Raw genomic sequence first — 24,505 nt, 5'->3', positions numbered from 1 at the left:
TCCATTCATAATAACAGGTCTGTGTAATTGCAGATTACATCTTTCGATAATTATTGGTTCATGCTTGGCCAGAATTTTGCAACACAAGCTATTTTCATATTTAATTGCTGCCTTCAAATATTTGGGTGCACTGTCAAGACTGGACCTTCCTCGAGTTCTAACTTTCTGTTTTTCTACCAAGGGAACAGCCAACGTTTGATATTTTGCCCAGCGGGCCAATTCGTCTAAAGCCAGCTCTGTTATCATCACTGACACAGGCACACAGCTGATGCAGAACTTTGAATGCTTTTATTACAAAAATATCTTGCAAGCGAAAAAAAACAAAAACCCACAAAAAACAAAAACAAAATTAAGGTGCAATTCATACAAACAGTCACCTAATTTTTTTCTTTTTCGATCCACAACAAATATATCCCAACTGCTTCATTTCGCTCTCTCCCTGGTCCCATTTGTCGTCCTACAAAACCAAGGGCCAAGTGACTAGGCTATCTAGTGTATATAGGGTGGTCTCCAACCTCCCACTATGGGCAGGCTCTGACCAGCTAAAGCTCTTGGAAGTCTCTTCCAAGCAATGGTACCGTTGAGCTTCCAACACATTCCCATCTAACACCTCTGAGAAAAAGGGTGGTAATGAGACATTAGGAAATTGAGGAACTGAGCAGCTGGTATTAAATTCCTGCTTTGACTAAGGACCAAAGTAAATGTCAAGAGAAGCACATAGCTGTGGAAGCCAAACACGGCAGCCATAGATCGATTTCTCTCTCTTCCCTCCCCCATGGCACCTAGTGAGCTTACAAACACCCCAATATCATTGCAACCTGCATTTCCCAGCAGGCAATGATGCAGAATCAGGGTGAGAAACCACAGACCATCGTGATGCCAGGACATAACTAAGTTGGATGAGATGTCATGAAGGAAGAGGAGGGAAGGAGACACGTGATTGCCATTTCTGACAGCAGCTGCATCCCTCTTCCAACATCTGTTTAGGCCGTGACTACAGTCCCAATGGCAGACTTCCGTATGCATATTTTGAAAGCAGTGTAGGGAGGCAGCCAGGAGAACGTGGCTGAAAGGACTCATCACAAGGGCATGGTGCCACTATGAGGACACTACCTCTCGCAGTCCCCAGGACCATACTCATGTCTCCCTTTTCCCATATTAGCAACATGGGTGGTCTTCCCCACTGGCATTTTAAAAAATGCAAAGGGAGGAATGCAATGTCCTCAGTGCCCCCCAAATCATTCCCCTCACACATTTATTTTGAGCAAGAATGGAGAATCTGTGGCTCTCCAGGGGTTGCTGGGCTGCAACTCCCATCATCCCTGACCATTGGTCATGCTAGCTGGGGCTGATGGGAATTGGAGTCTAACAAGATCTGATTTCCCCATCCCTGATTTAGAAACCCAAGAAGGGAGATGCTCCGATGTCCCAGTGTGTCATCAGCACGGCCTTTCTGGAAAGAGAGGCAGGATGCTGAATGGCTGCCCCACTTTAGGGCCAGGTGTTCAGAGGCCCATCAGGAAGCCAGGTGCCCACACCAGAAGACATCGGCACATTTGTGAGACACTGAGATAAGAAGAGAGGGCTGTCCTCTGTCTTCCAATGGGAAATCCATCAAGATTTGCTCAAGATTTAGCAGATAGGGCTAAAAAGCTTCCAAGTTTTGATCAACTTCATCCTGGATCTTAAAATCTCCTTGGGTCGAAAAGATGGAATTTAAGGTGGAGGGTGGAAGATCTGTGGTAGAGAATTTGGAAGACATCACTGCTGCAACATCTTGCTTCACCACTTCCCATTATCCCCACAAAGTGCCAGTTAGATCCTAAATTACCTTATAATAATAATAATAAAGGAACACAGAGCCACAAAAATGGAAATTAAAAAATAAGAGGAATTTTGGTTGCCGGCAGCAGGAGTCACAGAGGATAGGTTATGACGTGTCGATCATCATGGGGAGAGGACCGTTTTAAGAGATTCTCTCTTTCCCAGCACTTTATCCCTTTGCTTTTGTGCTTTTCACACTAGTGCTAAGTACACACAGTACTACACCCACTTACAAAGAACATACACAAATACTGGTTGGTTTGTTTTTAGTTCTAAAAGGAGTAAACAGTTATAATGCTGAACAGTCAACACAGGTGGTATGATGGTGGCTCATGGGGGAGGGCGTACTCCTCGTGGGCAGAGAAGTGCTATTCTTCATCCCAGTGGTCTCCCTCCCAATCCAAAAGCACCTCTGGAATGAAAAGTGAGCAAGACCACCAGAGGAGAAAACGACAACCCCACGGATTTGGCCAAGGAAGTACTCAAAAGCCGAAGTGATTCCCATGGCACAGAGCAGGGACAGGAGACAATCGGGGGGGGGGGAGATCTGAACTTCCAAAAGGTGCAACATCCTGGTGCAATCTCATATGGAGACGTCTTCCCTTGGGGATGAGTGCCCCACCCCCCAGTAGGTGACCCGTGGGGCATCAGGCCTGCTCATCTGAACCACTTTCTCAGCACCCACACACGACAGCCACTTTGCATCTGCCCCTCACAGGCATCACTCCAGCATCATTTGTTGCTGTTCCCTGTGGTCCACCTGGGCCATAATGTTTGCTTGGGCTGCCACACTTGTGTATAAAAAATAATACCAACAACAGTAATAAAGCCAAAATGGCCACAATACCAACAAATCACAATGGAGCCCAAGAAGAAAAGCCAGTTTTGTGTGTGTGTGTGTGTGTGTGTTTGCATGTGCGTGCGTGGAGCTCCCCTGCTTGAGATTATGGAGCTCCCCTGCTTGAGATTATGGAGCAACTGTGGAGGAAAGAGATGAGTTGATGTGCATGGGCTAGAACGGAGAAGAGTTGGCCTTAGAGGCACGTTCTTTTCTGATCGTGCAAGCTGTCACATGCCTGATGTTTGGGAGGAATAGCTGTGGCAGTGCAGGTGAGAAGCATCTATCGGACGTACATGAACACACACACACACACACACAGAGAATTGCAGGCCTTAGTTGTGTTGTTGTCACCTCATTTAGCCAGATTTTTTTTTTTTGCAGGGGGGTGTCACGAGTGATCGAAACAGAAAAATGGAAGAGACAGGAGCTGGCAAGTCCCTAATTTTCTAAGGCCCACACCTATTACAGAGGCTGAAAGGGGTGTCCAAGGCCCCCCAACACTAGAAACACTTTGTGATGAAATAAAAAAAGTGGATTAAAAAAATAATAATGAGGCAGCGATCAATGTACCTAAAATGCTTTCTACAGATTTGGCTTTGCCAAACATCAGCCCCCAGGGTTAGGTGAGATGGAAAAAGGTGGGCCTAGAATAGCCTTCGTCAACCTGGTGCCCTCCTGACGGTTTGGACTATAGCTCCCATTGACCCCAACATCAAACAGCCATGCTGGCTGGGGCCGATGGAAGTTGTCATCCAAGACATTGGGAGGGCACTAGGTCAGCAAAAGAACAAGTTGCTGTATCTCAAAGAGGCACTGTCCCGAGACGTATCGTCAGGGGGAGAAATCATAATATCTGTGGACAAGAGCACTACAAAGTGAATCAGACACCATTGTGGTCAAGAACGCAGGCGTCCTCCTCCCAGGGGGACCTGGGAAAGTGGGTGCTTCCTTCTCCCACGTATCACCAAGTCTGGTTGTGGATCGTGTCCACTAGCTTCTTCCCACTCCACAGAGCTAGCTGGGGCTGCCGACTTTCTTTTGTTCAGGCCCGAATCTCAAGGTGGCACGTGAGAGGACTTGGCTGTCTCGAAAGGAAGTGGAGAGAAGACCTTCAGCAGGCAGAACTGAGGACAGCGGCCCACCTCCCTAAAAGTGACACCTCACCCACCACGCAATGCTTGCTTGGTGTGGCATGTTGATGAATTAAAAGGAGAGAGTTATTGTGCCAGTGATACAAGCTGTGTTAGATCCTTAGTTGGTCTAGGCCTCTCCCGTCCACCTGACAAGCAGGGGAGGAAGAGGCACCATGAACTAGCCCAAGTACCAGGATGCAGTTGGTGTAGCACCAATTAGTTTCCTTCTTGACCTTGGCTACGTACATTAAGTTCCACTCAGAGAAATTGCAGGAGCCACACCTTGGCAGGCAAATCCCATTGCACCTCCGCCAAGACCCAGTCTGCAGGCAAGGCCGAGCCCAGCAAGGGAGGTATCCGGCAACCCCACAAGAGGGCCAGCAAGCCACAGAGAGCTGACGCCTGCAGCCAGGGATCATTTGCCCTGAACCTGTACGCTGGCATATTCTGAGCTGGCTTCCTCTGGCCTTGGAGCGGGTCTCTTAGGCGCTTTGCTTAGGTGCACCATGTCCAAATCTGCATAGGTCACATTCTCGTTGTTGGCTGCCGGCTGGGCAGTCTGGATGCTGGCGTATTCAGACTGCGGGCTGGGTTCAACCCCCTGGTGGGGGCTCTTCTTGGGGGTCTTATCAAAGTTTAAGTCTGCATAGGTGACGTTGTTGGGATCGGGGTCCTGAGGAGATGGAAGATGAAAGAAAGGTGAGGGAGAAGTCAACAAGAGAACATAAGAACTTAAGATCCCACTGGATCAGGAGAAGGGCCAAAGGTCAGTGGTGGAGCACCTGCACTGCATGCAGAAGGTCCCAGGTCCGATCCCCTACATCTCCAGGTAGGTCAGGGAGAGACTCCTGCCTGAAACCCTGCAGAGCTGCTGCCAGTCAGTGCAGACAACACTGACCGAGGTGGGCCCAAGGGCTGACTTGCTAGGCGACAGCATCCTGTTTCCCAAAGTGACCAACTGCAGGAGTGGCTGGCAGGGAGGGGTGGGATGGCGCTGCAGACCTGGCCTCCCGGCAGCTACGCCGCTGCCACATGAGGCAGGGTGAGGCAGGGTGGCGGCAAGGTCGGGGTGATTCTGGCACAGTGGTGGGGCTGCCGCATTGGCTGCACCAGACTGGCCCCGTTGATGGGTCCATACTGCCCCACTGTTCCCCCCCCCGTGTCCCGGTCCGCGACAGTGACACCACTTACGGGAAGGGCTGTAGCTCAATGGTAGAGCACCTGCTTTGCAGACAGAAGGCTCCACATTCAGTCCCCAATGGCATCTCCAGGTAGGGCTGGGATGGATCCCCGTTTGAAACCCCAGAGAGATGCTGCCAGTCAGTGTAGATAATACAGAGCTAGCTGGACCCAGAGCTTGGAAAAGTTACTTTTTTGAACTACAACTCCGATCAGCCCAATCCAGTGGCCATGCTGGCTGCGGCTGATGGGAGTTGTAGTTCAAAAAAGTAACTTTTCCAAGTTCTGGCTGGACCAATGGTCCAACTCAGTGTAAGGCAGCTCCCAATGTCTGGATGTTGTTGGGCATCCAGGTTTGCAGCATCGCCCCTCCCTCCCAGCTGCTCCCGGCCAATCAGACGTCTCTGGGAAGCTCGTAAGCCGCAGGGCGTGAAGGCAAGAGCCGCCTCCCCTTGCAACGGGCATGTTGCGCTTCCACATTGAGATCCTCGCTGTGCATGACTAACTGTGCACATGATGGGGTGCACTTCAGAGGTGCAGGCCATCACCTGTGAAGTGTAGCACAAGTGTTTGTTTCATGTGGGGCAGGATGCTATGGGGTGAGGAAGTGGTCTGGGGGCAGGCAGGACCAGCTGTATGGAACAGCATGAAAACAAGGAGTGTGCTGTTACTCCGCCCGCCCTCTTCATTACAAGGGCTGCAAGAAAGAGGAGAACGAAAACTGGCTTCCACAAACAGAAGATCTCGTGACAAAGGCCCCGTCTGCATCATGCATTGAAAGTGCTATTATGCCACTTTAACATTCATGGCTTCCACCAAAGCCTCCTGGGAACTATAGTTTGTTACGGCTTCTGAGAGTTGTTTGGAGATCCTTATTCCCCCCACAGAGCTACAATTCTCAGACTTCCCTGGGAAGAGGGTTGATTGTTAAACCGCTCTGGGAACTGTAGCTTTGTGAGGAGAATAAGGGTCTCCTAACAACTCCCTGAGAGCCAGTGTGGTGTAGTGGTTAAGGTGCTGGACTACGACCTGGGAGAGCAGGGTTCAAATCCCCACACTGCCATGAAGCTCACTGGGTGACCTTGGGCCAGTCACTGCCTCTCAGCCTCAGAGGAAGGCAATGGTAAAACTACCTTTGAATACCGCTTACCATGAAAACCCTATTCGTAGGGTCGCCATAAGGCAGTCCATTTCCATATTTTCAACAACTCTCAGCCGCACCCTTCACAAACTACAGTTCCCAGGATTCTTTGGGGAAGCCATTAAAGTGGTGTAACAGCGTTTTAAATGTAAAATGTGGCTGTGGCCTAACACTGTTCCTGGACTGTATCACCTCAGACTGCAAGTGGGGGATCATGTGCCTGCATGATGTATTCATCACTTCCACTGCACATGGAAGCCTTTAGGGCAGCTTCTTAATTCCAGTACCCTAGCACAGCCTTCCTCAACCCAGTGCCCTCCAGATGTTTTGCACCACGACTCCTAGGAGCTCCAATGAAGTGTATTTATTCAGAAGAAAGACGTACTAAATTCAATGGGAATTAAGGGTATTTAGGATTGCTCTCCCCGCCTGTGTAAATGGTGTGGGAAATCTTTGGCTCTCCTGACATTGTTGAACTACAACTCCCATCATCCCTGGCCATTGGCCATGCTTGCTGGGGCTGATGGGAGTTGTAGCTCAGCAACATCTGGAAGGCCGAAGGTTCCCCACATCTGTCGTAATTGGAATACATATTCTTCTCCTGCTCCCATCAGGGAATTTTAGCTTGTAAGCTCCTCAGGCAGAGACACTACCCTGCCATGTTTTGGGAAGCACCATGCATGTATAGCAATTTTCCTCCCAGGAAATGTTTATCTGTTTTCCCCATCTCTTAATTTTTTCTTTAATTTTTAATACATTTTATTAATTTTTAATTGAATCGTTTTCTGAGTTTTAGTTGTTTAATTGTTTTGAGTTTTGCAAGCCACTTTAACATATTTAGCAAACGAATTAACAGAATGGTAGCATATACATTAGTTTTAACTGTCCAATTACTTTAAATTTTAAAAGGCACTTTCAAATATTTAACAGGCTAATTTGCAGAATGGCGGAATATACATTTTCTTAATAAGTCATTAAGAATGTTTTGAAAACAGGGATGCTGTCCTAGTTCCGCCTTCCCCCTGACCTGCTGGTAGATTTCTACGTGCAGGGATTTCTCCCCCTCTCCAAAGGGACAGCACTGAAACGTGCGATTTCCCTCCCTACCTGCAGGCTGAAAATGGTACGGCCCGGGAACAATTCCACCACATGATCTGTTGTTTGTGCACGACTGGCTCAAAGACAAATAAAAGAAAGCTCGCTGGTGATATTGGGAGATGCAAGGACAGCTGGTATGAATGCACAATAATAATTCCACACACAGAGCGTGCTAGGAGCATTAGAATGGGTATCTGAATGCACAGACGAAGCTATAGACAGTTAGACACCCCTCCTCTATTGTCCCAAAGGAATGACATCTTCCCAGTTCTAAGACAGCTGGGTACAGACATGAGTAGCAACGAAGGCTGGAAGAAAAACAGCCACACGCAGGGTGGAGGGGGTCTGGTTTGCTCAGCAAAATCGCACAATTGCACCACACAAAAGAGAACCTCTAAAAATAAGCCACGCTAGGCTGGTGTGCAGCTGGTCCTTTTCAGAAGCAAGCTATAGTTTGTGATTATTTTGTGAAGGCAATAAACAAAACAACAACAGAAAAGTGTTGCAGCCAGCAAGTCCTCTCTCAAAGGGCAAACTTTCTCCCACCCTTTCTTTCTGCGTTTGTTACAGTCCCAAGGGGAAAGGGATGGGTGGGGAAAGAGACTCTGTTTTAAACAAAACATGACCTTATTGTTAAGGGGGTGGGAGCACCTCAGAAGTCCGGGACACAGATGTGAGGACACTTAGCATACGGCACCGTTGTCAGGAAAGAATTCCTGCCAAAACTTAAGAAGAGCCTGCTGGATTAGGCCAATGGCCCGTCTAGTCCAGCAACCAACCAGTCACAGTGGCCAACCAGATGCCGCAATGGGAAGTCCGTAAGCAGGACCTGAGCGCAAGAGCATTTCCCCTCCTGCAGTTTCCAGCAACTGGTATTCAGAAGCATCCCACCTCCAACTATGGAAGCAGAGCATAGCCATCGCAGCTAGTGGCCACTGATCGCCTTATCTTCATGAGGTCAGGAGGTGCTCTTAGGAGTCAACCAAGATGATGGCCAAGGTTTCCCTAAGGGCCTGATGCCTTTGCTGCCATCTTGGTTGATGGCAGGGATGTGCACAAGTAGCCATCACGGCACTGGTGGGGTACCGTGGAACTCCCTCCCGGAAGCTGCCGCTACCCACCCACCCTAAGGAGGGGCCCTTCAGGGAGAGGTAGGTGGGATGGGTGGGCAGGCATGTGCTGGGGCCCGGGGCAGGCTGGGGCCCAAGGGTCCTGGCATGCCTGGCACCGGCCCTGCATGCCCTCATCCTTGGCATTGCCCTTTGGCCTCCACTTGCTAGGCAGCAGAGCCCACTGATGTCCTCTGAGCCAAGAGAACAGAGGCAAGACTTCCCTTGCTAGCCAGTTCAAGGGAATTATGAACTTTATTACACCACCTTGAGAGGGTGATTGTGCCTAGAATGGTGCGCTATAAATTGCAGTAAAATAAAACGAAATACAGATAGTCTCCCCAAAAGCTTATCAGTGGTTCCTCAGCACACCATATGAAAACCGCAGCTCAGGAGGGGTCACCCACCAGAGATCTAGAACACCTGCTTTGCATGCAGAAGGCCACCGGCTCACCAATCCCTAGCATTTCCAGTTGAAAGGTAGCAGGCCAGGGGAGGCCCAAGTAAATATGGAGCTGATCAATGGTCTGACTCAGTGGAAGGCAACTTTTCAATTTACCATTCTATCTATCTATCTATCTATCTATCTATCTATCTATCTATCTATCTATCTATCTATCTATCTATCTATCTATCTATCTATCTATCTATCTTGTATTTTATGTATTTTAATTTATTTTAATGTTTTTGTGATTTTATTGTTTACAATTTTATTATGTACGTGTTTGATTTTATTTTTGTAAGCCACTCTGAGCGCCCTATTATAGGGTAGAAGGGCGGGATGGAAATATTTTAAATAAATAAATAAAATGTAGGTGGCTTTTGGACGGTAAGATGGGCTTGCAGAGCAGACGTGGGAGGGGTTGGTTCCGTGTTCTCTGTAACCTCAGGGTGACTGCTGGGTGGTGGTGATTATTACACTGGTGGGTGTCCACAGGGATCAAACACTGAAAAGGAGGAGCAGGGCAAGTTTCTCACAAAAACTGAGAATAGTACTTGTACATTTTGTCTGACATCTCAGGTTCTACAAATGCTAGAAGCTGTTTTTTGGAAAAAAAAGAAAGGTGGGAATCTGATGATTACGGTTCATGGAGGGGGGCAACTTTCCTCTCCTCTCCCCACCCACAGACACGAATGATTACACCCTCTCTGTTCCTGTTCATCAAGCCTTGGTGACTTATGACGGAGGCAAGTCCCCAAAGCAGAGTAATTCCTGACTGCTAGGGGAAGCAATGTCTTCAATGACTGAATCTTCTGAAGCAATTTAGCAGAACATACCTGATTTGTTCCCCCAGAAGTCTTCTCAGATTCATGCAGCCTACAGAAAAACAGACAAAGAGAAACTCCAAGTCACCAGTGAATGAACAGCCAACCACAGTTGCTTCTTTAAAAATAATGACAATAAAATGTTGGTTCTGCCTGCTTCCCAAATGAAACCAAGACCTCTTGGACCTGGGAGACTTTGGGCCAGCCACTCTCTCTCTCTCTCGCTGTGCCAAATCTACCTCACAGGGTTGTTGTGCAGGCAAAATGAGGAAGGGAGGAATAAACCATGGGCACTACTCGGAATTCATTGAAGGAAGAAGGGGGTAAAAAGGGCTCTGCTCTTCTGCATTTTAACATTGTGATGGTCAACTGTCTGCTTTTTACCGGCTCTTCCCAACTGTTAGTTTTGCTGTGTTATCGCTTATTGTGAATTGTATCCAACCTACTACACTCAAAGCTGATCCACTGAAATGAATGGACCTAAGTTTAGCTATGCCCGCTAACTTATTTATTTATTTATTACAATGACTTATATCTCACCTTTCAGGATATAGATCCTACCAAGGTGGCTTACCAATAATATTCAATTACATATTTTTAAAAAATATAATAAAAATACAACCCACACATGGCAAAAACAGAAATTTTAAAACTAAGTGTGATATGATTATAAAATCCCTATGGAGATGTGCGCTTCCTGTCCTTTTATTCCGTGGGTCTACTCTAAGTAGGAGTAGCGTTCGGTTGTAAGCAACTAAGTAATCATGCAAGTGGAACAACTTTCACTTGTGCAATGGGATTTCCATCTCCTCTCCCCCCCTTTGTCTTCAGCATCAATAAGCCCATCTCTCAGTTCTGCCAGTGTTAACAAGCAGGAGGTTGTAGTCAACTCAGAGTAGACTCATTGAAATGAAAGAACCTAAGTTAGGATAGAGACATGCTTACTGTTGTGCTGGTTCCAGTAAATCTTTACCTCTGTTTTCTCAAAATGGGGGCACACAATGCTAGTAAAATCCTGCCCCTTTTTACTCTTAAAATCTCATTGGATCAGCTCTGGTGTTGTTTTTTTAAATTCAGCTTCAGGGAGGTTTTGAAACTGATTGGTAGATTGGCCCCTTTGTCTTCCAGGTGTGGCCAATGGAAACACTTTGCTGTAGATTCAGGCAGAGACAGTGATTGGCCCAAAGCTTTGCTGTGGGTGGTCCTGAAAGGTTTGAAGGCAGCAGTGGGGAAGGGAAGTGTGGCCAGCAGAGGGCACAGTTGCTTCAAAAAGCACCCAGAAAAACCATTCTTGCTGCTTTTGAAGCAACTAGTGTGCCCACAGCCTTAGTTATATCTATTAATGTCAATGGGTCTACTCAGAATAGGACCAGGATTAAATACTACCCCAGTGGTTCCCAACCTGGGGGCCATGACCCCTGGGAGGGTGCAAAGTAATCTGAGGTGGGGGGGCTGCGAACAGTAAAGAAATGAATTATTTATTTTTTAAAAAAGTCTTCCCTCCCTGAATGTTCTCTATTCCCCACTACCGCTGCAGATGACACCTCCCCCTTGCTCTAAACAAGAGGGGAGGACTTTTGCTGAGGTGGCAGAATGTCTTTCAGGTGTGCTGAGGGCAGGTGTCTGCCTATAAAACACATGGCAGATGCTGAAGGAAGCTGAGTGTGGAGCTACCAGGAAGAGGGGATTTCTATTGCCGACTCCTGTCTTCTCGCACTGCCACTGTTGATGACGCCCTTACTCAGGACGAGAGGAGAGGGCTTTTCGTGAAGCAAAAAGAAGCACAGCCGCAAGGAAAGGCTGCTTTCCCCCTTCCTTCCTGGCAGCCGGCCTGCCTGTCTTTCTTGGCTCCTGCTTCGCTGCCACCTCCTTTTAGAAATTATTCTTATTTTCAAGGCAGCCCAGACCTCGCCTTAGGCCCAGACGGAGCCAAGGAACAGTGCAGAAGCTCAGGACTGGCTCACCATTTCTGAGGCTGTGTGTGCCAGCATTCCTCCTTTCTTCCACCTACATTCTGCCCCTCCAATCTTTCTCTCCAAGATGCTGCAGCAGTTGAGGGTTTCCCCTCCCATGTGCCCAAACGCCTGCACGCCTGCAGATGCTTACAGGAGGGGCAGGTGTGTTTGTGTGTGTGCATGCGCTGATCTGTTTTCTGCTCCGCTTTCATTCTCCAAGTGCATGCTAACCGAGTCATCCGTTCTGATGATCCTCCCAAGGCCTAAATGCACTAACCCCCCTCCTCAATCTGTGCACCTTGTTGTCTGCAGTGCACAGTCTACCATCCTCATCAACAACACATTGGTGCGTCTGGATTATTATTAAAAAAGCAAGAGAAAAAAGCTCAGCAGGTTGGCTGAGGCTGGGATCCTGGTATTGCAGCAGAAATGTATTTATTTTTTAAATTTTTACTGCATTTATATCCCACCTTTCCTCCAAGTTGCTCAAGGTGGTGCACATGGTTCCCCCTCCCCCCGTTTCCATTTTATCCTTACACCAACCCTGTGAGATAGGTCAGGGACAACAGAGACTAAAATTATAACTACCATGGGGGGGTGTGATGAAATTTTTGGAGCTTACAAAGGGGGTCCCATACTCATAAAGGTTGGGAACCACTGTACTATCTTATGTTTTAACAACATGGGAGAAGAGCATCAGCTGAAAAAGATCACAGTTAACTTAGGTTGTGTCTAAAAGAACAAAATACCCCCCCCCCAAAAAAAACCCTCATACACCTGCGTGGATCAGAAGAACAGACTTCCTGTTACATATGTCCTTTCCTCTTCCTGGGACAGAGGGCTTATTTTTTTTTCTCCTCTTAACAGTGAATCTGTGCCATTTGCACACCAGACACTCAATTGGCTCAACAGAGGAGAGGAATCTTGAAGTGAGATTGTGAAATAGCCAGTTAGGTCTTCTTGCTAAATGGAGTTAGTACAGCCAGTGTGGCCTAGTGGTTAGAGTGTTGGACTACGACCTGGGAGACCAGGGTTCGACTCCCCACACAGCCATGAAGCTCACTGGGAGACCTTGGGCGAGTCACTGGCTCTCAGCCTCATGAAAATCCTATTCATAGGGTCGCCACAAGTCAGAATCGACTTGAAGGCAGTACATTTACATTAGACATAATCAATTAGCCATCCGAAGCCCAAAACTCTTAACCATTACACTGTGCTACCTCTCTAGTCATCCAGTTTCCTGATCAAAGCAGCAGCCAAGACTTACCTTACAGATGTGGGGTCTTTACCTATAAAGAAGAAAAAACAACCCACATTACATGGAATATAGTTTTTCCTGGGTTCCGAGCAAATGTCGATATAATAATGCCATTATACAAATCTATGGAGTGACTGCATTTGGAGCACTGTGTACAGTTCTGGTCGCCTCCCCTCAAAAAGGATATTGTAGAGCCGGGAAAGGTTCAGAAAAGGGCAACCCAAATGATCAAGGGGAGGGAACAAACTCCCTTGTGAGGAAAGGTTGCAGCATTTGTGGCTTTTTAGTGCAGAGAAAAGGCAAGTAAGAGGGCTATCAATGGCTACTAGCCATTATGGCTGTGCTCTGCCACCCTAGTCAGAGGCAGCATGCTTCTGAAAACCAGTTGCCGGAAGCCTCAGGAGGGGAGAGTGTTCTTGCACTCGGGTCCTGCTTGCGGGCTTCCCCCAGGCACCTGGTTGGCCACTGTGAGAACAGGATGCTGGACTAGATGGGCCACTGGCCTGATCCAGCAGGCTCTTCTTATGTTCTTATGACATGATAGAAGTTTATAAAATGATACATGGCATGGAGAGAGTGGACACAGAAAAGTTTTTCTCTCTCTCTCACAACACTAGAACCCTCTGTGGCCATCCAATGCAGCTGAACGCTGGAAGACTCAGGACAGACAAGAGAGAGGACTTCTTCACGCAGAACATGGTTAAGCTACGGAACTTACTCCCAGAGGAGGCAGTGATGGCCACCAACTTGGAGGGCTTAAAAGATAAGAAAAAATCATGGAGGATAAGGGTATCAAGGACCACTAGCCACAATGGCTATGCTCTGCCTCCACAGTCAGAGGCAGCATGCTTCTGAATATTAGTTGCTGGAAACCGCGCCGAGGGGGGGGGAAGAGTGCTCTTGCACTCAGGTCCTGCTTGTGGGTTTCCCATTGGGGCATCTGGTTGTCCACTGTGAGAACAGGATGCTGGACTAGATAGGCCACTGGCCTGATCCAGCAGGCTCTTCTTATGATGCTGCCCTATACCCAAGTCAATTCATTGGTCCATCTACCTTACTGGGAGAAGCAACCAGCAGCTCTTCCCAGCCACTGAATACCAGAGCCAAAGTGAGCGAGAGCTATTGTCCTTATGTCCTGCAGATGGGCTTCACAAAGTACTAAGGACGGTCTGATCCATCTTGCTCAATCTTGATCACTGAGATCCTCCGATGGGGCACTTTTGTAGGTTCCCCATGGTCCTGAGGTTCAGTTATGCTTCATGAGGGACTGAGCCTTTAAAGTTGCAGGCCCTTCCCTGTGGCGCTCCCTATCAGTAGAGGTTTGGCATGAACTATCTCTTCTTTCAAATGTCATTTGAAAACTGCATTGTTCAGACAAGCCCTGAAATTTTTTCTCTTTTTTAGCCAATCCGTATTTATTGGTGTTTGCCACATTTTTTATGATGTGTTTATGGTTGTTTTTACTGGGTTATATTTTTATATGTTTATTCCACCTTGAAATATTCTTATGAAAGTGCAGGTTATTAATACACAAATGAATAAATGAATAGGCATCTGGCTGGACACTGTGGGAAACAGGAGGCTGAACATTGGCCTGATCCAGCCACAGGGCTCTTCTTACATTTCTTAGGATTTCCAAGTTGCAACCTAAAGGATGGGCCTGTGCCTTTGGAAGCTAGGCTTAGTACTTGCTGTACGGCAGAGGTGGGCAGAAATTAGATCAGGGTCTACTGGAGGATCACTGGATGATTTGGTGCAGATCACCAATGGCTTCTCCCAGTTGCTTTACAATGGCGACGACAAAATGGCTCTCCCCCCAAGTTAAGACTCCCTGATCTTTCATAACTCAGACGTATGTTTGCACTTGTACATGCAGGTCACCCTGATTTTATAGCTCATGAACAACACAATAGGTAATTGACTCTGCCTCCTAAACTACTATTTTGTATTTGGGTCATTCCCCTATGCCAGCCATTATTTTGGACCTGGATTTGCTGGTGGGGTTCTTGGGAGGGGGGAGTAGATCCTGGGAGCCAGAAGTCTGTCCATGCTGGCGGTAGAGTTGCAAGCTGCAATTCTTTCATTACCATCAAGTAATGACTGAGAGGGAGGGAGGCTGAGGAGGTGGTAGAGCCTTGGTTTGGCCCCAACGCCTGCATGGGCACAAACGTCACTGGTGCTAAAGCATATACTTCTAATGCTGGAAGCAGTATGTCTCTGACTACCACTTGCTGGGAATCAGAGGAGCACTCAGGTCCTGCTTGTGGGCTTCCCATTGGGGCATCTGGTTGGTCACTGTGAGAGCAGGATAATGGATTAGGTGGGCCACTGGCCTGATCCATCAGGCAGGCTATTCTAATGTTAACGATCCCCACCCGCCCGTCAAATTATTCTTTGATTGTCAGTCACTTTTAATCAACACCTTTGCTCGTTTATTTGTGTCAAACGAAGCCAGGTGATTATAATATGATCTTTAGCAGATGCCAGGGGGCCAGTTAACCAACTGGGAGCCAGCCAGCTCCTTTTCCTCCCACGTCATTAGGAATAACACCTTTAAAAAACTCTGCCATATCTTTGTCAGCAGCTAAATTCTCAGTACGGATTCTATTCCATAAGTGGCAGATTCCAATTTTCTTCCAGCCCTTTTGTTGCTGACACTTCCAAAAGAAAATCAAGTATTTATTCATATGGGTAGGGATGGGAGAAATTTGATCCAGCTTGCATTTAAAGCCGAATTTATCAAATTTGCACCTTCCGAAACAATACGAGGACCGAAACACAGCCATCCAAAACTTGAACTTATCTGAATTTTGCAATGCAATTCTCCAACCAATGTTTACAAAGATGCATATAACAGGAGAAACTGCTTGTAAAAAGTGCCTCCAAAAATGTGTTTATTAGGAGAAATTCACACTAAAATGCTGAATAATTTTCAGGATAATTTTTTTTACAAAACAAAATATCACAAACTACCGCAGATATGTGGAGAACTGAATTTAAGACTGTAAAAATGAGAACCAAAGCCAGCAGGTCCTTCCATCCCTACATATGGGCAATGTACAAACCAGCAAATTGTTATGGAAAGCACAGAGCCAAACAGAGTCCAAAGCTATTTAGTAGATTCCCAGGCTGGGTACCAGTGAGTGGCCAGGTTGGGCACTGGCCAAGGGGCCCTGTGGCTAAGAGGGGTACCTGCTGCTGGGGCTGGGTGGATGAAGCTCCTGCTCCCTGAGCTCCCCATGACCTGATGCTGGCGAGGATCGCAGAGCGGGAGCCACCTTCCTAGGCAACAACCCTGCTGTTCCTGCGGCTGGCTGTGCCAAGTCCCGTGTTGCTGCATCAGCGTGCTGCATGTACATGTTTGCCACCACCCAAGATGGCAGCATCACCCCCCCGCCGTCGTCTTGGGTGACGGAAGGCCTGTGCATACAGCACACTGATGCCGCCACACCTATTTAAGCTGGTGGTGGTGGCAGGCGGTGATAGTGCTGCCGTGCTGCTGCCTTTGAGGGCCCTCTACAGTCTTATGCTGGCCCTGCAGACTCCACTTGGCTAGGTGGCCAACGGGATCACAAGGGACTGCTGGTTGCAAATGCCATGAGCCAGTAGGGATCACGTGGAAGCACTTAAATTATATGAAGTGGTGCTACCCCCAGGGGCTGCCCCCCACTGTTATGGGGTTGACGGGGGCAAGTCCTTCTTAAACTCCCGAAACTGCAAATCATGGCAACTGGGGTAGAGACCCTACACAGAGACACCAGTTCAACCAGTCTGTACCTCCATGCACTCCTGATCAGACGGAGTGTCTGAGAATCTGAACTGGACCCAAATGACATAGATGCAATAAGAATCCTTTAGAAAACAGACCTTTAGTGTAGTGGCACCGACCCTTTGGAAGTCCCTCCCCTTAAATATTAGACAGGCACCATCTCTGTTATCTTTTTGGCGCCTATTGAAGACCTTCCTCTTTCAACAAGCCTTTTAAGTAGAGACCTTATCCCAGTCTGCATCTGTGCTGGAATTGCTTTCTAAGATGTTTTCAAACCTTCTTTTTCTTTTTCTTTTTTTAAAAAGATGTTTTTAAAGCTTAAAAAAAATATTTTTAAAGATGTTTTGTTTTAATATGTTTTTAATGTTGTTTTAATATATTTTAAGGTCTGTTTTTATGATGTGTTAAAAGTGTTTTTAGTGCTTTTGTTTGCTGCCCTGGGATCCTACTGGAAGAAAGGGCAAGATATAAATCTAAATAATAATAAATAAATAAATAAATACAATAAAGATACAGTAAAGATGCTTTTTACCCTTGTTATGCCTTGCTCGGATGAGGTAGATGACAGCCACCACCAATATAACCAGGAGCGAACAAACGACTGCAATGATGATGATGATACGCTTGTCTTCTGCAAAGAGATTTAAATTATTTAATTTGACAACTGGCATCCCTCATCATCTTCCATGCGGAAGGGCTGAAGCTCAGTGGTTGAAGCAGTTGCTTTGCACGCAGAAGGTCCCAGACATCTGCCGGCAGAGCTGGCAGAAACCACCTTCCTTTGTTTCTATCAGCCGTACTTCTGATAGTCACAGGACAGGCAAAGGAGCCTCTCTTGATTGTAGTTGGGGGGCAGGTTCTCTGGTTGGGCAGGAGGGAGGGGAGAAAAGATCCACATAGGAATGTATGAGGCTGCGTTGCACCAAGTCAGATGCCTACACTTGGGTTCCTCAACCTTGTTGGGCCCAGGGGCACATTTGGAACTCGAAGGAAGTGCAGCGGGCACCACAAAACACACGTTTCACAAAAGAGAAACTGGCAATGGTCAGAAACCCCCTCCCAAAACAGGCTGTACACCTACACACACACCCCAAAAACAATTAAAAAACAGACACAAAAAAGCAGGCAGCACCTGCAAAACAAACAATCTCCCCAAGGCCAAAAAATAAACTTTGAGAGAAGCCTCAGCAGGTGCCAAGGGGCGTGCCTGAAAGCATGGTGATGCCTCACAGGCACCATGTTGGGGACCCAAGACCTACACTGATGGGGAGTGGTTCTCCAAGGTCTCAGGCGAAGGCCATTTCCTAATTTCTCTTTCCTCTTTCAACAAGCCTTTTAGGTTGAGACCTATCCCAGTCTGCGTCTGTGTTAGAATTGCTTAATATGTTTGTTTAATAATGTTTACGACCCTTTCTTAAAGTTGTTTTTTAAAACAATTGCTTGTTAATATTTTTTTTAATAATGTTTTTAACCTTTTTTTTAAAAAGATGTTTTTAAAGCTTTTTAAAAATGTTTTTAACTCTGTTTTGTTTTAATGTGTTTTAAGATCTGTTTTTATGATGTTTTAACGTGTTTTTAGCGCTCTGTTTGCTGCCCTGGGCTCCTGCTGTGAGGAAGGGCAGGATACAACAACAACAACAACAACAACAACAACAACAACAATAATAATAAATTAGAAATGTTCAGTCTGGGACCTTCCACATGCAAAGCACGTTCTCTACTATTGAGCTACAGGTGTTCCCCTAACAAAAAGCAGGATTCCAGTCCTCATGGTTCTGAATTAAGGGTTGATTTAAATAGGAGCATAGCAATCTGCTTTTATACCAAGTCAATCCATTTGTCCATCTAGCTCAGTACTGTCAGTACTGACCAGCAATGGCTCTCCAGGTTTTCAAACAGGGGCCTTTTCCCAGCCCTACTGGGAGATGCTGGGGATTGAACCCGGGACCTTCTACACATGAAGCAGCTGCTCTTCCAACGAGCCAGAGATCCTTCCCTTTAAGTGTGAAGAGGACTGAAGGTTAGTATAGTCTGCCATCCCTGGACGCAATAGAATTCACAAGGCCAATATAACATATATTGCCAATACCAGCTGACACAAAAAGAGAAATAACGGTCAACATGGATCGAGAGGGGAGGGGAGGGGAGAAAAATCTGAAAAACAGTTGCCCAGGTCCATGTTTACCTGGCTTTTGACCGAAACTTCCACTTTCTCCAGCCGTTGCCCTGATTATCAGCATGGTTGTTGCATTAATTGTAGCCAGGGAGTTGTGCTTAACCTGGCAAATAAATACGGAATGGTTTCTCTCTTCTGTCGCCTCCACCTCCAGGGAGCTCCTGCGGGTGAACGTCCCATCTCTATTCTCAGTCACGGACTCAGCCGTTCCGATTTCGCTCTTGTTGTTGTTATTGCCAAACAAGACCAGGCCGATGTCATTCGGGTAAAATCCTTCCGCGCTGCAGCTGATGGTCACCGAGACGTTCAGCTGGATGGGATTGAGTGGCTTGGTTTCCAGTTGCACTCTGGGTGGAACTGCATGGACAAAGGCAAAGAAATCAGAATCAGGACCTTGAAAGAAATGGGCATGTTTAGCCTGAAGAAGAGAAGACTGAGGGGAGATATGATAGCACTCTTCAAGTACATGAAAGGTTGTCACATAGAGGAGGGCTGGGATTTCTTCTTGATTGTCCCAGAGTGCAGGACATGGAATAATGGGCCCAAGTTGCAGGAAGCCAGATTTCGACTGGACATCAGGAAAAACTTCCTAACTGTTAGAGCCATACGACAATGGAACCAATTACCTAGAGAGGTACTGGGCTCTCCGACACTGGAGGCCTTCAAGAGGCAGCTGGACAGCCATCTGTCACGAATGCTTTGATTTGGATTCCTGCATTGAGCAGGGGATTGGACTCGATGGCCTTATAGGCCCCTTCCAACTCTACTATTCTATGATTCTATTCTATGATATTCGTTAGGAGAAATGGTTTCTGGACTCCTAGGTGGGCTGGAATTGCATTCCTGATAAAGGTTCGTAAGATTATTAATAGTGTGGAGAAAGAGGTTAAGGTTCTCCTTCTCTCATAACACTAGAACTCGAGGACATCCAAAGAAGCTGAAAGTAGGAAGATTCAGGGCTCACAAAAGAAAGCACTTCTTAAGCAGTGAGTAGTTAAACTATAGAAGTTGCCACCACAAGAGGCAGTGATGGCCACCAACTTGGATGGCTTTAAAAGAGAATTAGACAAATTCACGGAGGATTCGGCTATCAGTGACTACTAGCCATGATGGCCATTTCCTACCTCCACTGCCAGAGGCAGTAAGCCAGTTGCTGGGCCTCACGGTGGTGAGAGAGCCGCTGCACTCAGGTCCTGCTTTTGGGGCTTTGCAGAAGAGGCATCTGATTGGCCACTGTGGGGATAGGATGCTGGTCCAGATGGGCCTCCTTTGGCCTGATCGAGGAGCCAGGCTCTTCTTCTGGCCTCCTTGGTTTTGGTTTCTGGTTTATGAGGCAAAGGCCAGAACTTGCGCAAAAAGAGCCCCTGAAGCACATCAGCTCACAATTTTGTCCTTAGAACATACCAGGATGTCTCTAACGTTTGTCCTACCCACTGAAATCAATGCACATGGCTAAATTAGGTCCTTTATTTCAAAGGATCTACTTCGAGAAGATACAACCCATTATGAACACGTAACTATTTGGATTTCCTGATTTGCTTTCTTTGCAGTGCTTGGGACTATATAGTTTGCATTGTTTTCTAGCAAGGCAAGCAACAGGCAGTTGCTCTGTTCCATCAGGGCTGGGTTGCTGTCCCTTTAAGAGCTCTAAAGCAGGACAGCACTCAACAGGGGCAGTTCAGCTTGCAATGCCATGGGAGAGGAGGCTGCACCGGTGGGTTTGTTGCCTTCCTCAGCGTTCTCAGAAGCTCCACCCTGGTACAACATGAGCAGCCCCCGCCCCGGTGGCCCCTCCCTTTGCTTGTGGGCTGGGCAGAGCAATGGGCCCTCCCTGTGCTTTTAGAAAGCTGCCTGAGAAGCCATCCTGCTCACCAGCACACAAGGTGTCACTTCAGAGCCAGCCTATCCCAGTGGGGCATCCTTCCCTTTGATCCTGGGGGGGGGGCTGCCAATTTCTCCTCTGTGGGGTCAGCCTGGGGCCATAAAGCCCTGAAGCAACGTAGGCAAACAGGGTCCACCACCCAGCTCAAGCAGTTGTCCTTCCCTGGTGCAGACAGTTTGCACACTCCGTAGCAGCCTTGGCCAGCCTGGCACCCTCCAGCTTTTTCAGACTTCACTGGCTGTGCTGCCTAGGGTGATGGGAGTTGTAGTCCAAAACATCTGCCGGGTGCCAGGTTGGCAAAGGTGGCTCTACAGGGCTCCATTCACATTCCAGTATCACATGCTCTTGGTGTGATGCTGTTGAGTGGGTGTGTGGACTGTGGAGGCTGGACAGGCACCCCATGCACATTTGGCCTTCTTTTAAGTTGGTGTGTGGCTCTGCCTTAGCCTCCATCCTGGAAGGAGGAAATGCATTTCCCCTTGACTGAACATCCCTAAGGACCACCGTGAACGCTCCATGCTTACCTTTGGCCCTTTTGCTCACTGCTTTGGGAAAGGGCATTTAAGAGTGAAGCAGCAGCATAGGGGAGAGGTGGAAGGGGCACTTGACCCTTGCCCTGCTGCGTAACCCTTCCCATTTGTCCCCACTCCCTGTCCAAAAGGAGCTTCAACAGCAAGAAGACCAGCAGGTGCTTGCATGTTATGGGTAGCCTGCCTCAAAGCTGCCCCTTTAGAGAAAAAGTTCACCTCTGCATACTGAAGATCCGGAGAAAGACTTTTGTCAATGAAGTCTATTGGGGAGGGGGGTCTCCAACTCTCCTGGCCTCTCACCCCAGCCAACTCAATAGGGTTAAGCAAGAGTTATTGGCAAGTCAGGTGGCCCATTCACAAGTGTAGAAATCCCCCATGCTATACCTGGCATTATTCTATTTTCAGCCCTACCAAGAAGGAAATCAAATCAAGCCACACAGACGGAAAGCTGGATCTTAGCCTTGCCCTAGCACGTGTTCCCTTCCTCATGCCAAATCTTTCCCCAAAGTCCTCCTAGACTGTGCCTCATTCTTAAGAGCACAAGAGTTGCCTTGTTGCATCAAGCTGACTCCAGCCAGATGCTCTTTGGAAGATTGATAATGGAGATTCATAGCTGTATATTCTCCCTTCCCACCTCCAAGGAGCCCAGAGGGGCAACAACCCCCAACTGTTCTTTTTATCCAAGATCCACAGCCTCTTTCCCGTCCTTGCCATGACCCCCCATCTGAGAGTCCTCGTACCTCTTAGGATCTCTCCAAGTCTAAAAACCTCTTGCAGGGGACTCTGTAAGGTTTCGTGGTCGATCTGGCAGATGAGCTGGGACTTCACATCGTCTTTTGTGAGTGGCACCTCTGCTGTGCTCCGGACTTGGTAGGAGATGCTCTCGCCTTCTGGCAAAACAATGGGCTTTGGGGCTTTGATCCAGCTCATGCCTTTCAGCCAGGTGACTCTGATCTCTCGGGGGGAGAATCTGTCCGAGGTGCAGTTGAAAGTTGCCGAGGTTCCCGACTCCACTCTGCTCGTGGGGCCGCTGATAGATGGTTGGGATGGGGTGGCTGCGGGAGGAAGCACTGACACATCATCAGGTATTCCCTGCAGAATAGGACCCAATCCCAAGGGAAATCCTTCCTACAAAGCAGAGCTCCTTCTGCCTGGCTTTGCTCCAAACTTGGACTATTTTGAAAGCTGCACTGTGAACATGTGGCTGAGGACACACTAGGCCACTGTTCTTCAGCCTTGGGTCCCCAGATGTTGTCGGACTACAACTCCCATTATCCTTGGCCATTGGTTAAGCTGGCTGGGGCTGATGGGAGTTGTAGTCCGACAACATCTGGGGACCCAAGGTTGAAGTACAGTGGCCTAGGCCATCTTGACTCCATGACTATTTGTGTTTATTATGTGGGTTTGAAAAAACAGAAAACTTAACAGTCAAACCATCATATGCTCATGGCGCCCATGCCTCTCATGCTCATTGCGCTAGCCAAGAGTTGCCAACCTGTTCTGGGCCAGTTTTGAGAGTGCGCCATGGTGCCAGTCACAGAGTTGCATCATACAAAATGCCTTCTCCATCTCTTTTAGAGACAGAGACCACAAAATGATGTCTTAGAGACAAGACCACAAAATGATGAGGGCATGCCCTCCATCAATGGGGAAAAAGGCACTTACATCAGCCCTTAATGGTCCTTACTCTTTGCAACTCTCCTCTGTTCAGAATGGAAGGGAGGGTGGGCGTCCAGTCCTGGCATCCAGTGAAATGTGGGCATGTTTAAGGGAGCACATTTAACATAGGAGAGGCCAAGTCAGTGCAAGCAAGAATAGAGCAAGAGCAAACTGTCTCATGGTGGCCTTTTCAGGGGACATTTACTGGGACCTTTCACAGGCACCATGGAAGGTGTTGGTGGGCATGCTGGCGTCTGCAGGCATTGCATCAATGACCCCTGTGCCAGCAACTTGATGATTCCATTTCTGCAGCCCAATCCAGGGCTTCAAGACTAAGTTCTGAACCATCAGCAAATGCCCAGGTAATTAAGAGAATGGAAAAAGAGAGCCAGTATGGCGTAGTGGTTAAGGTGCTGGACTAAGACCTGGGAGACCAGGGTTCGAATCCCCACACAGCCACGAAGCGCACTGGGTGACCTTGGGCCAGTCACTGCCTCTCAGCCTCAGAGGAAGGCAATGGTAAACCCCCTCTGAATACCGCTTACCATGAAAACCCTATTCATTGGGTCTCCATAAGTCGGAATCGACTTGAAGGCAGTACATTTTAATTTTTCACCTCAGATCAATTAGGAAATCAGACCAGGCTGGGGTGGTGGGCAGGGCAAGGCCACCTATTCCCATGGAATGCAGTTCCTACTACATGGTAGGCATTATGAGAGCTGTTTCTTATAAAGGTTAGTCACAAGAGAACTTGCTAGTGGGAAAATGAGAATATCTGGCCCTTGGGACTCTCCCCAACCCATACCCCCTCTCCAGCCACACCCCTCATTGTTCCTGCTTCACACTCTCCTTGAGTATTTCTGTTTAGGTAGAATGTGTCTTGAACTCCGAGAATGCCTCCTGCTAGCCTGGGTGGAGAATGGAGGGGCGTGTGCACGTAAAAACTAGCCTACTGTACAAAGGTACATTTCACACCCGTTGCTCCACCCACTCTTTGCCTCTGCCCCTGCCCACCACTGGTATGTGGCCCCTGGAAGGGCTGCCCATAAGAGAATGCGGCCCTCAAGTTGAGAAGTGTTCCTCACCCCTGCAATAGGTTGTCCACCTGGCTGCGTTTCTAAAGGGTGTTAAGTACACATTACACATAAATGCTCGTAATGAAGGCTAGACTTTCAAAGAATGAAAAGCAGCCTTTGGACCCTGGGGGATGTTGGAAGTGGGGCAAGAGCAACTCCTGTTTGGGTACTTTTGTGTGTGTTCCAGAAGGAAGACAGAGTTAGGATCCTCCAGCTGACTAGGCTTGCCTACCTTTACCTGTGCTGTTCTCTACCTACTTCCTTCCGTTGTAAACTGATATGCTCAGGGAAGCTGACCTGTCCCTCCTTGTCTTCTTCTTCTTCAACCATCCGAGGACACAGGAGACGTCTTTGCTCTCTCTCCTGAGCCATGAGGGCAACACCCAAGTCTGGGCATTGTGTTTCCAACTTAGTTAGAACTAGGTATGCCTTTCCCATCTTCTATGTATTTCTATAAATAAAGTAACTTTTCTTATTTTACTAAGTCTGAAGACTCAGTGATATAAATGCAGGGGAAAAGCCTGCTTCTAATATAAATATACACACTGGCACACGCAGCTCAGACCACTGAGGATCTCTGCATATATATATACATATTTCCATAACAGG

General features: G+C 47.7%; 1 protein-coding gene across 4 annotated transcripts in view; it reads right to left on the bottom strand.

Annotated features, from left to right (window-relative positions):
- Positions 1 to 2,073: 2,073 nt before the first annotated feature.
- Positions 2,074 to 24,505, bottom strand: part of LOC133387020 (tyrosine-protein phosphatase non-receptor type substrate 1-like) — a 170,534-nt gene continuing 148,102 nt past the window's right edge. For all 4 annotated transcript variants that reach the window (XM_061630914.1, XM_061630911.1, XM_061630913.1 and 1 more), the window contains exons 4-9: positions 21,902 to 22,216; positions 18,759 to 19,106; positions 17,106 to 17,204; positions 12,814 to 12,835; positions 9,604 to 9,643; positions 2,074 to 4,471 (exon numbers count right to left, since the gene is read on the bottom strand). In XM_061630914.1, coding sequence (XP_061486898.1) covers positions 4,214 to 4,471; positions 9,604 to 9,643; positions 12,814 to 12,835; positions 17,106 to 17,204; positions 18,759 to 19,106; positions 21,902 to 22,216 — 1,082 coding nt within the window. In that variant the 3' untranslated portion in view covers positions 2,074 to 4,213. The remainder of the gene's footprint in view (positions 4,472 to 9,603; positions 9,644 to 12,813; positions 12,836 to 17,105; positions 17,205 to 18,758; positions 19,107 to 21,901; positions 22,217 to 24,505) is intronic.

This window comes from Rhineura floridana, chromosome 6 (genome assembly GCF_030035675.1).
Source record: "Rhineura floridana isolate rRhiFlo1 chromosome 6, rRhiFlo1.hap2, whole genome shotgun sequence".
NCBI classification, from domain to species: domain Eukaryota; kingdom Metazoa; phylum Chordata; class Lepidosauria; order Squamata; family Rhineuridae; genus Rhineura; species Rhineura floridana.
Note: the sequence above shows the minus strand (reverse complement) of the source record. Positions and strands in the feature narration are given on the sequence as shown.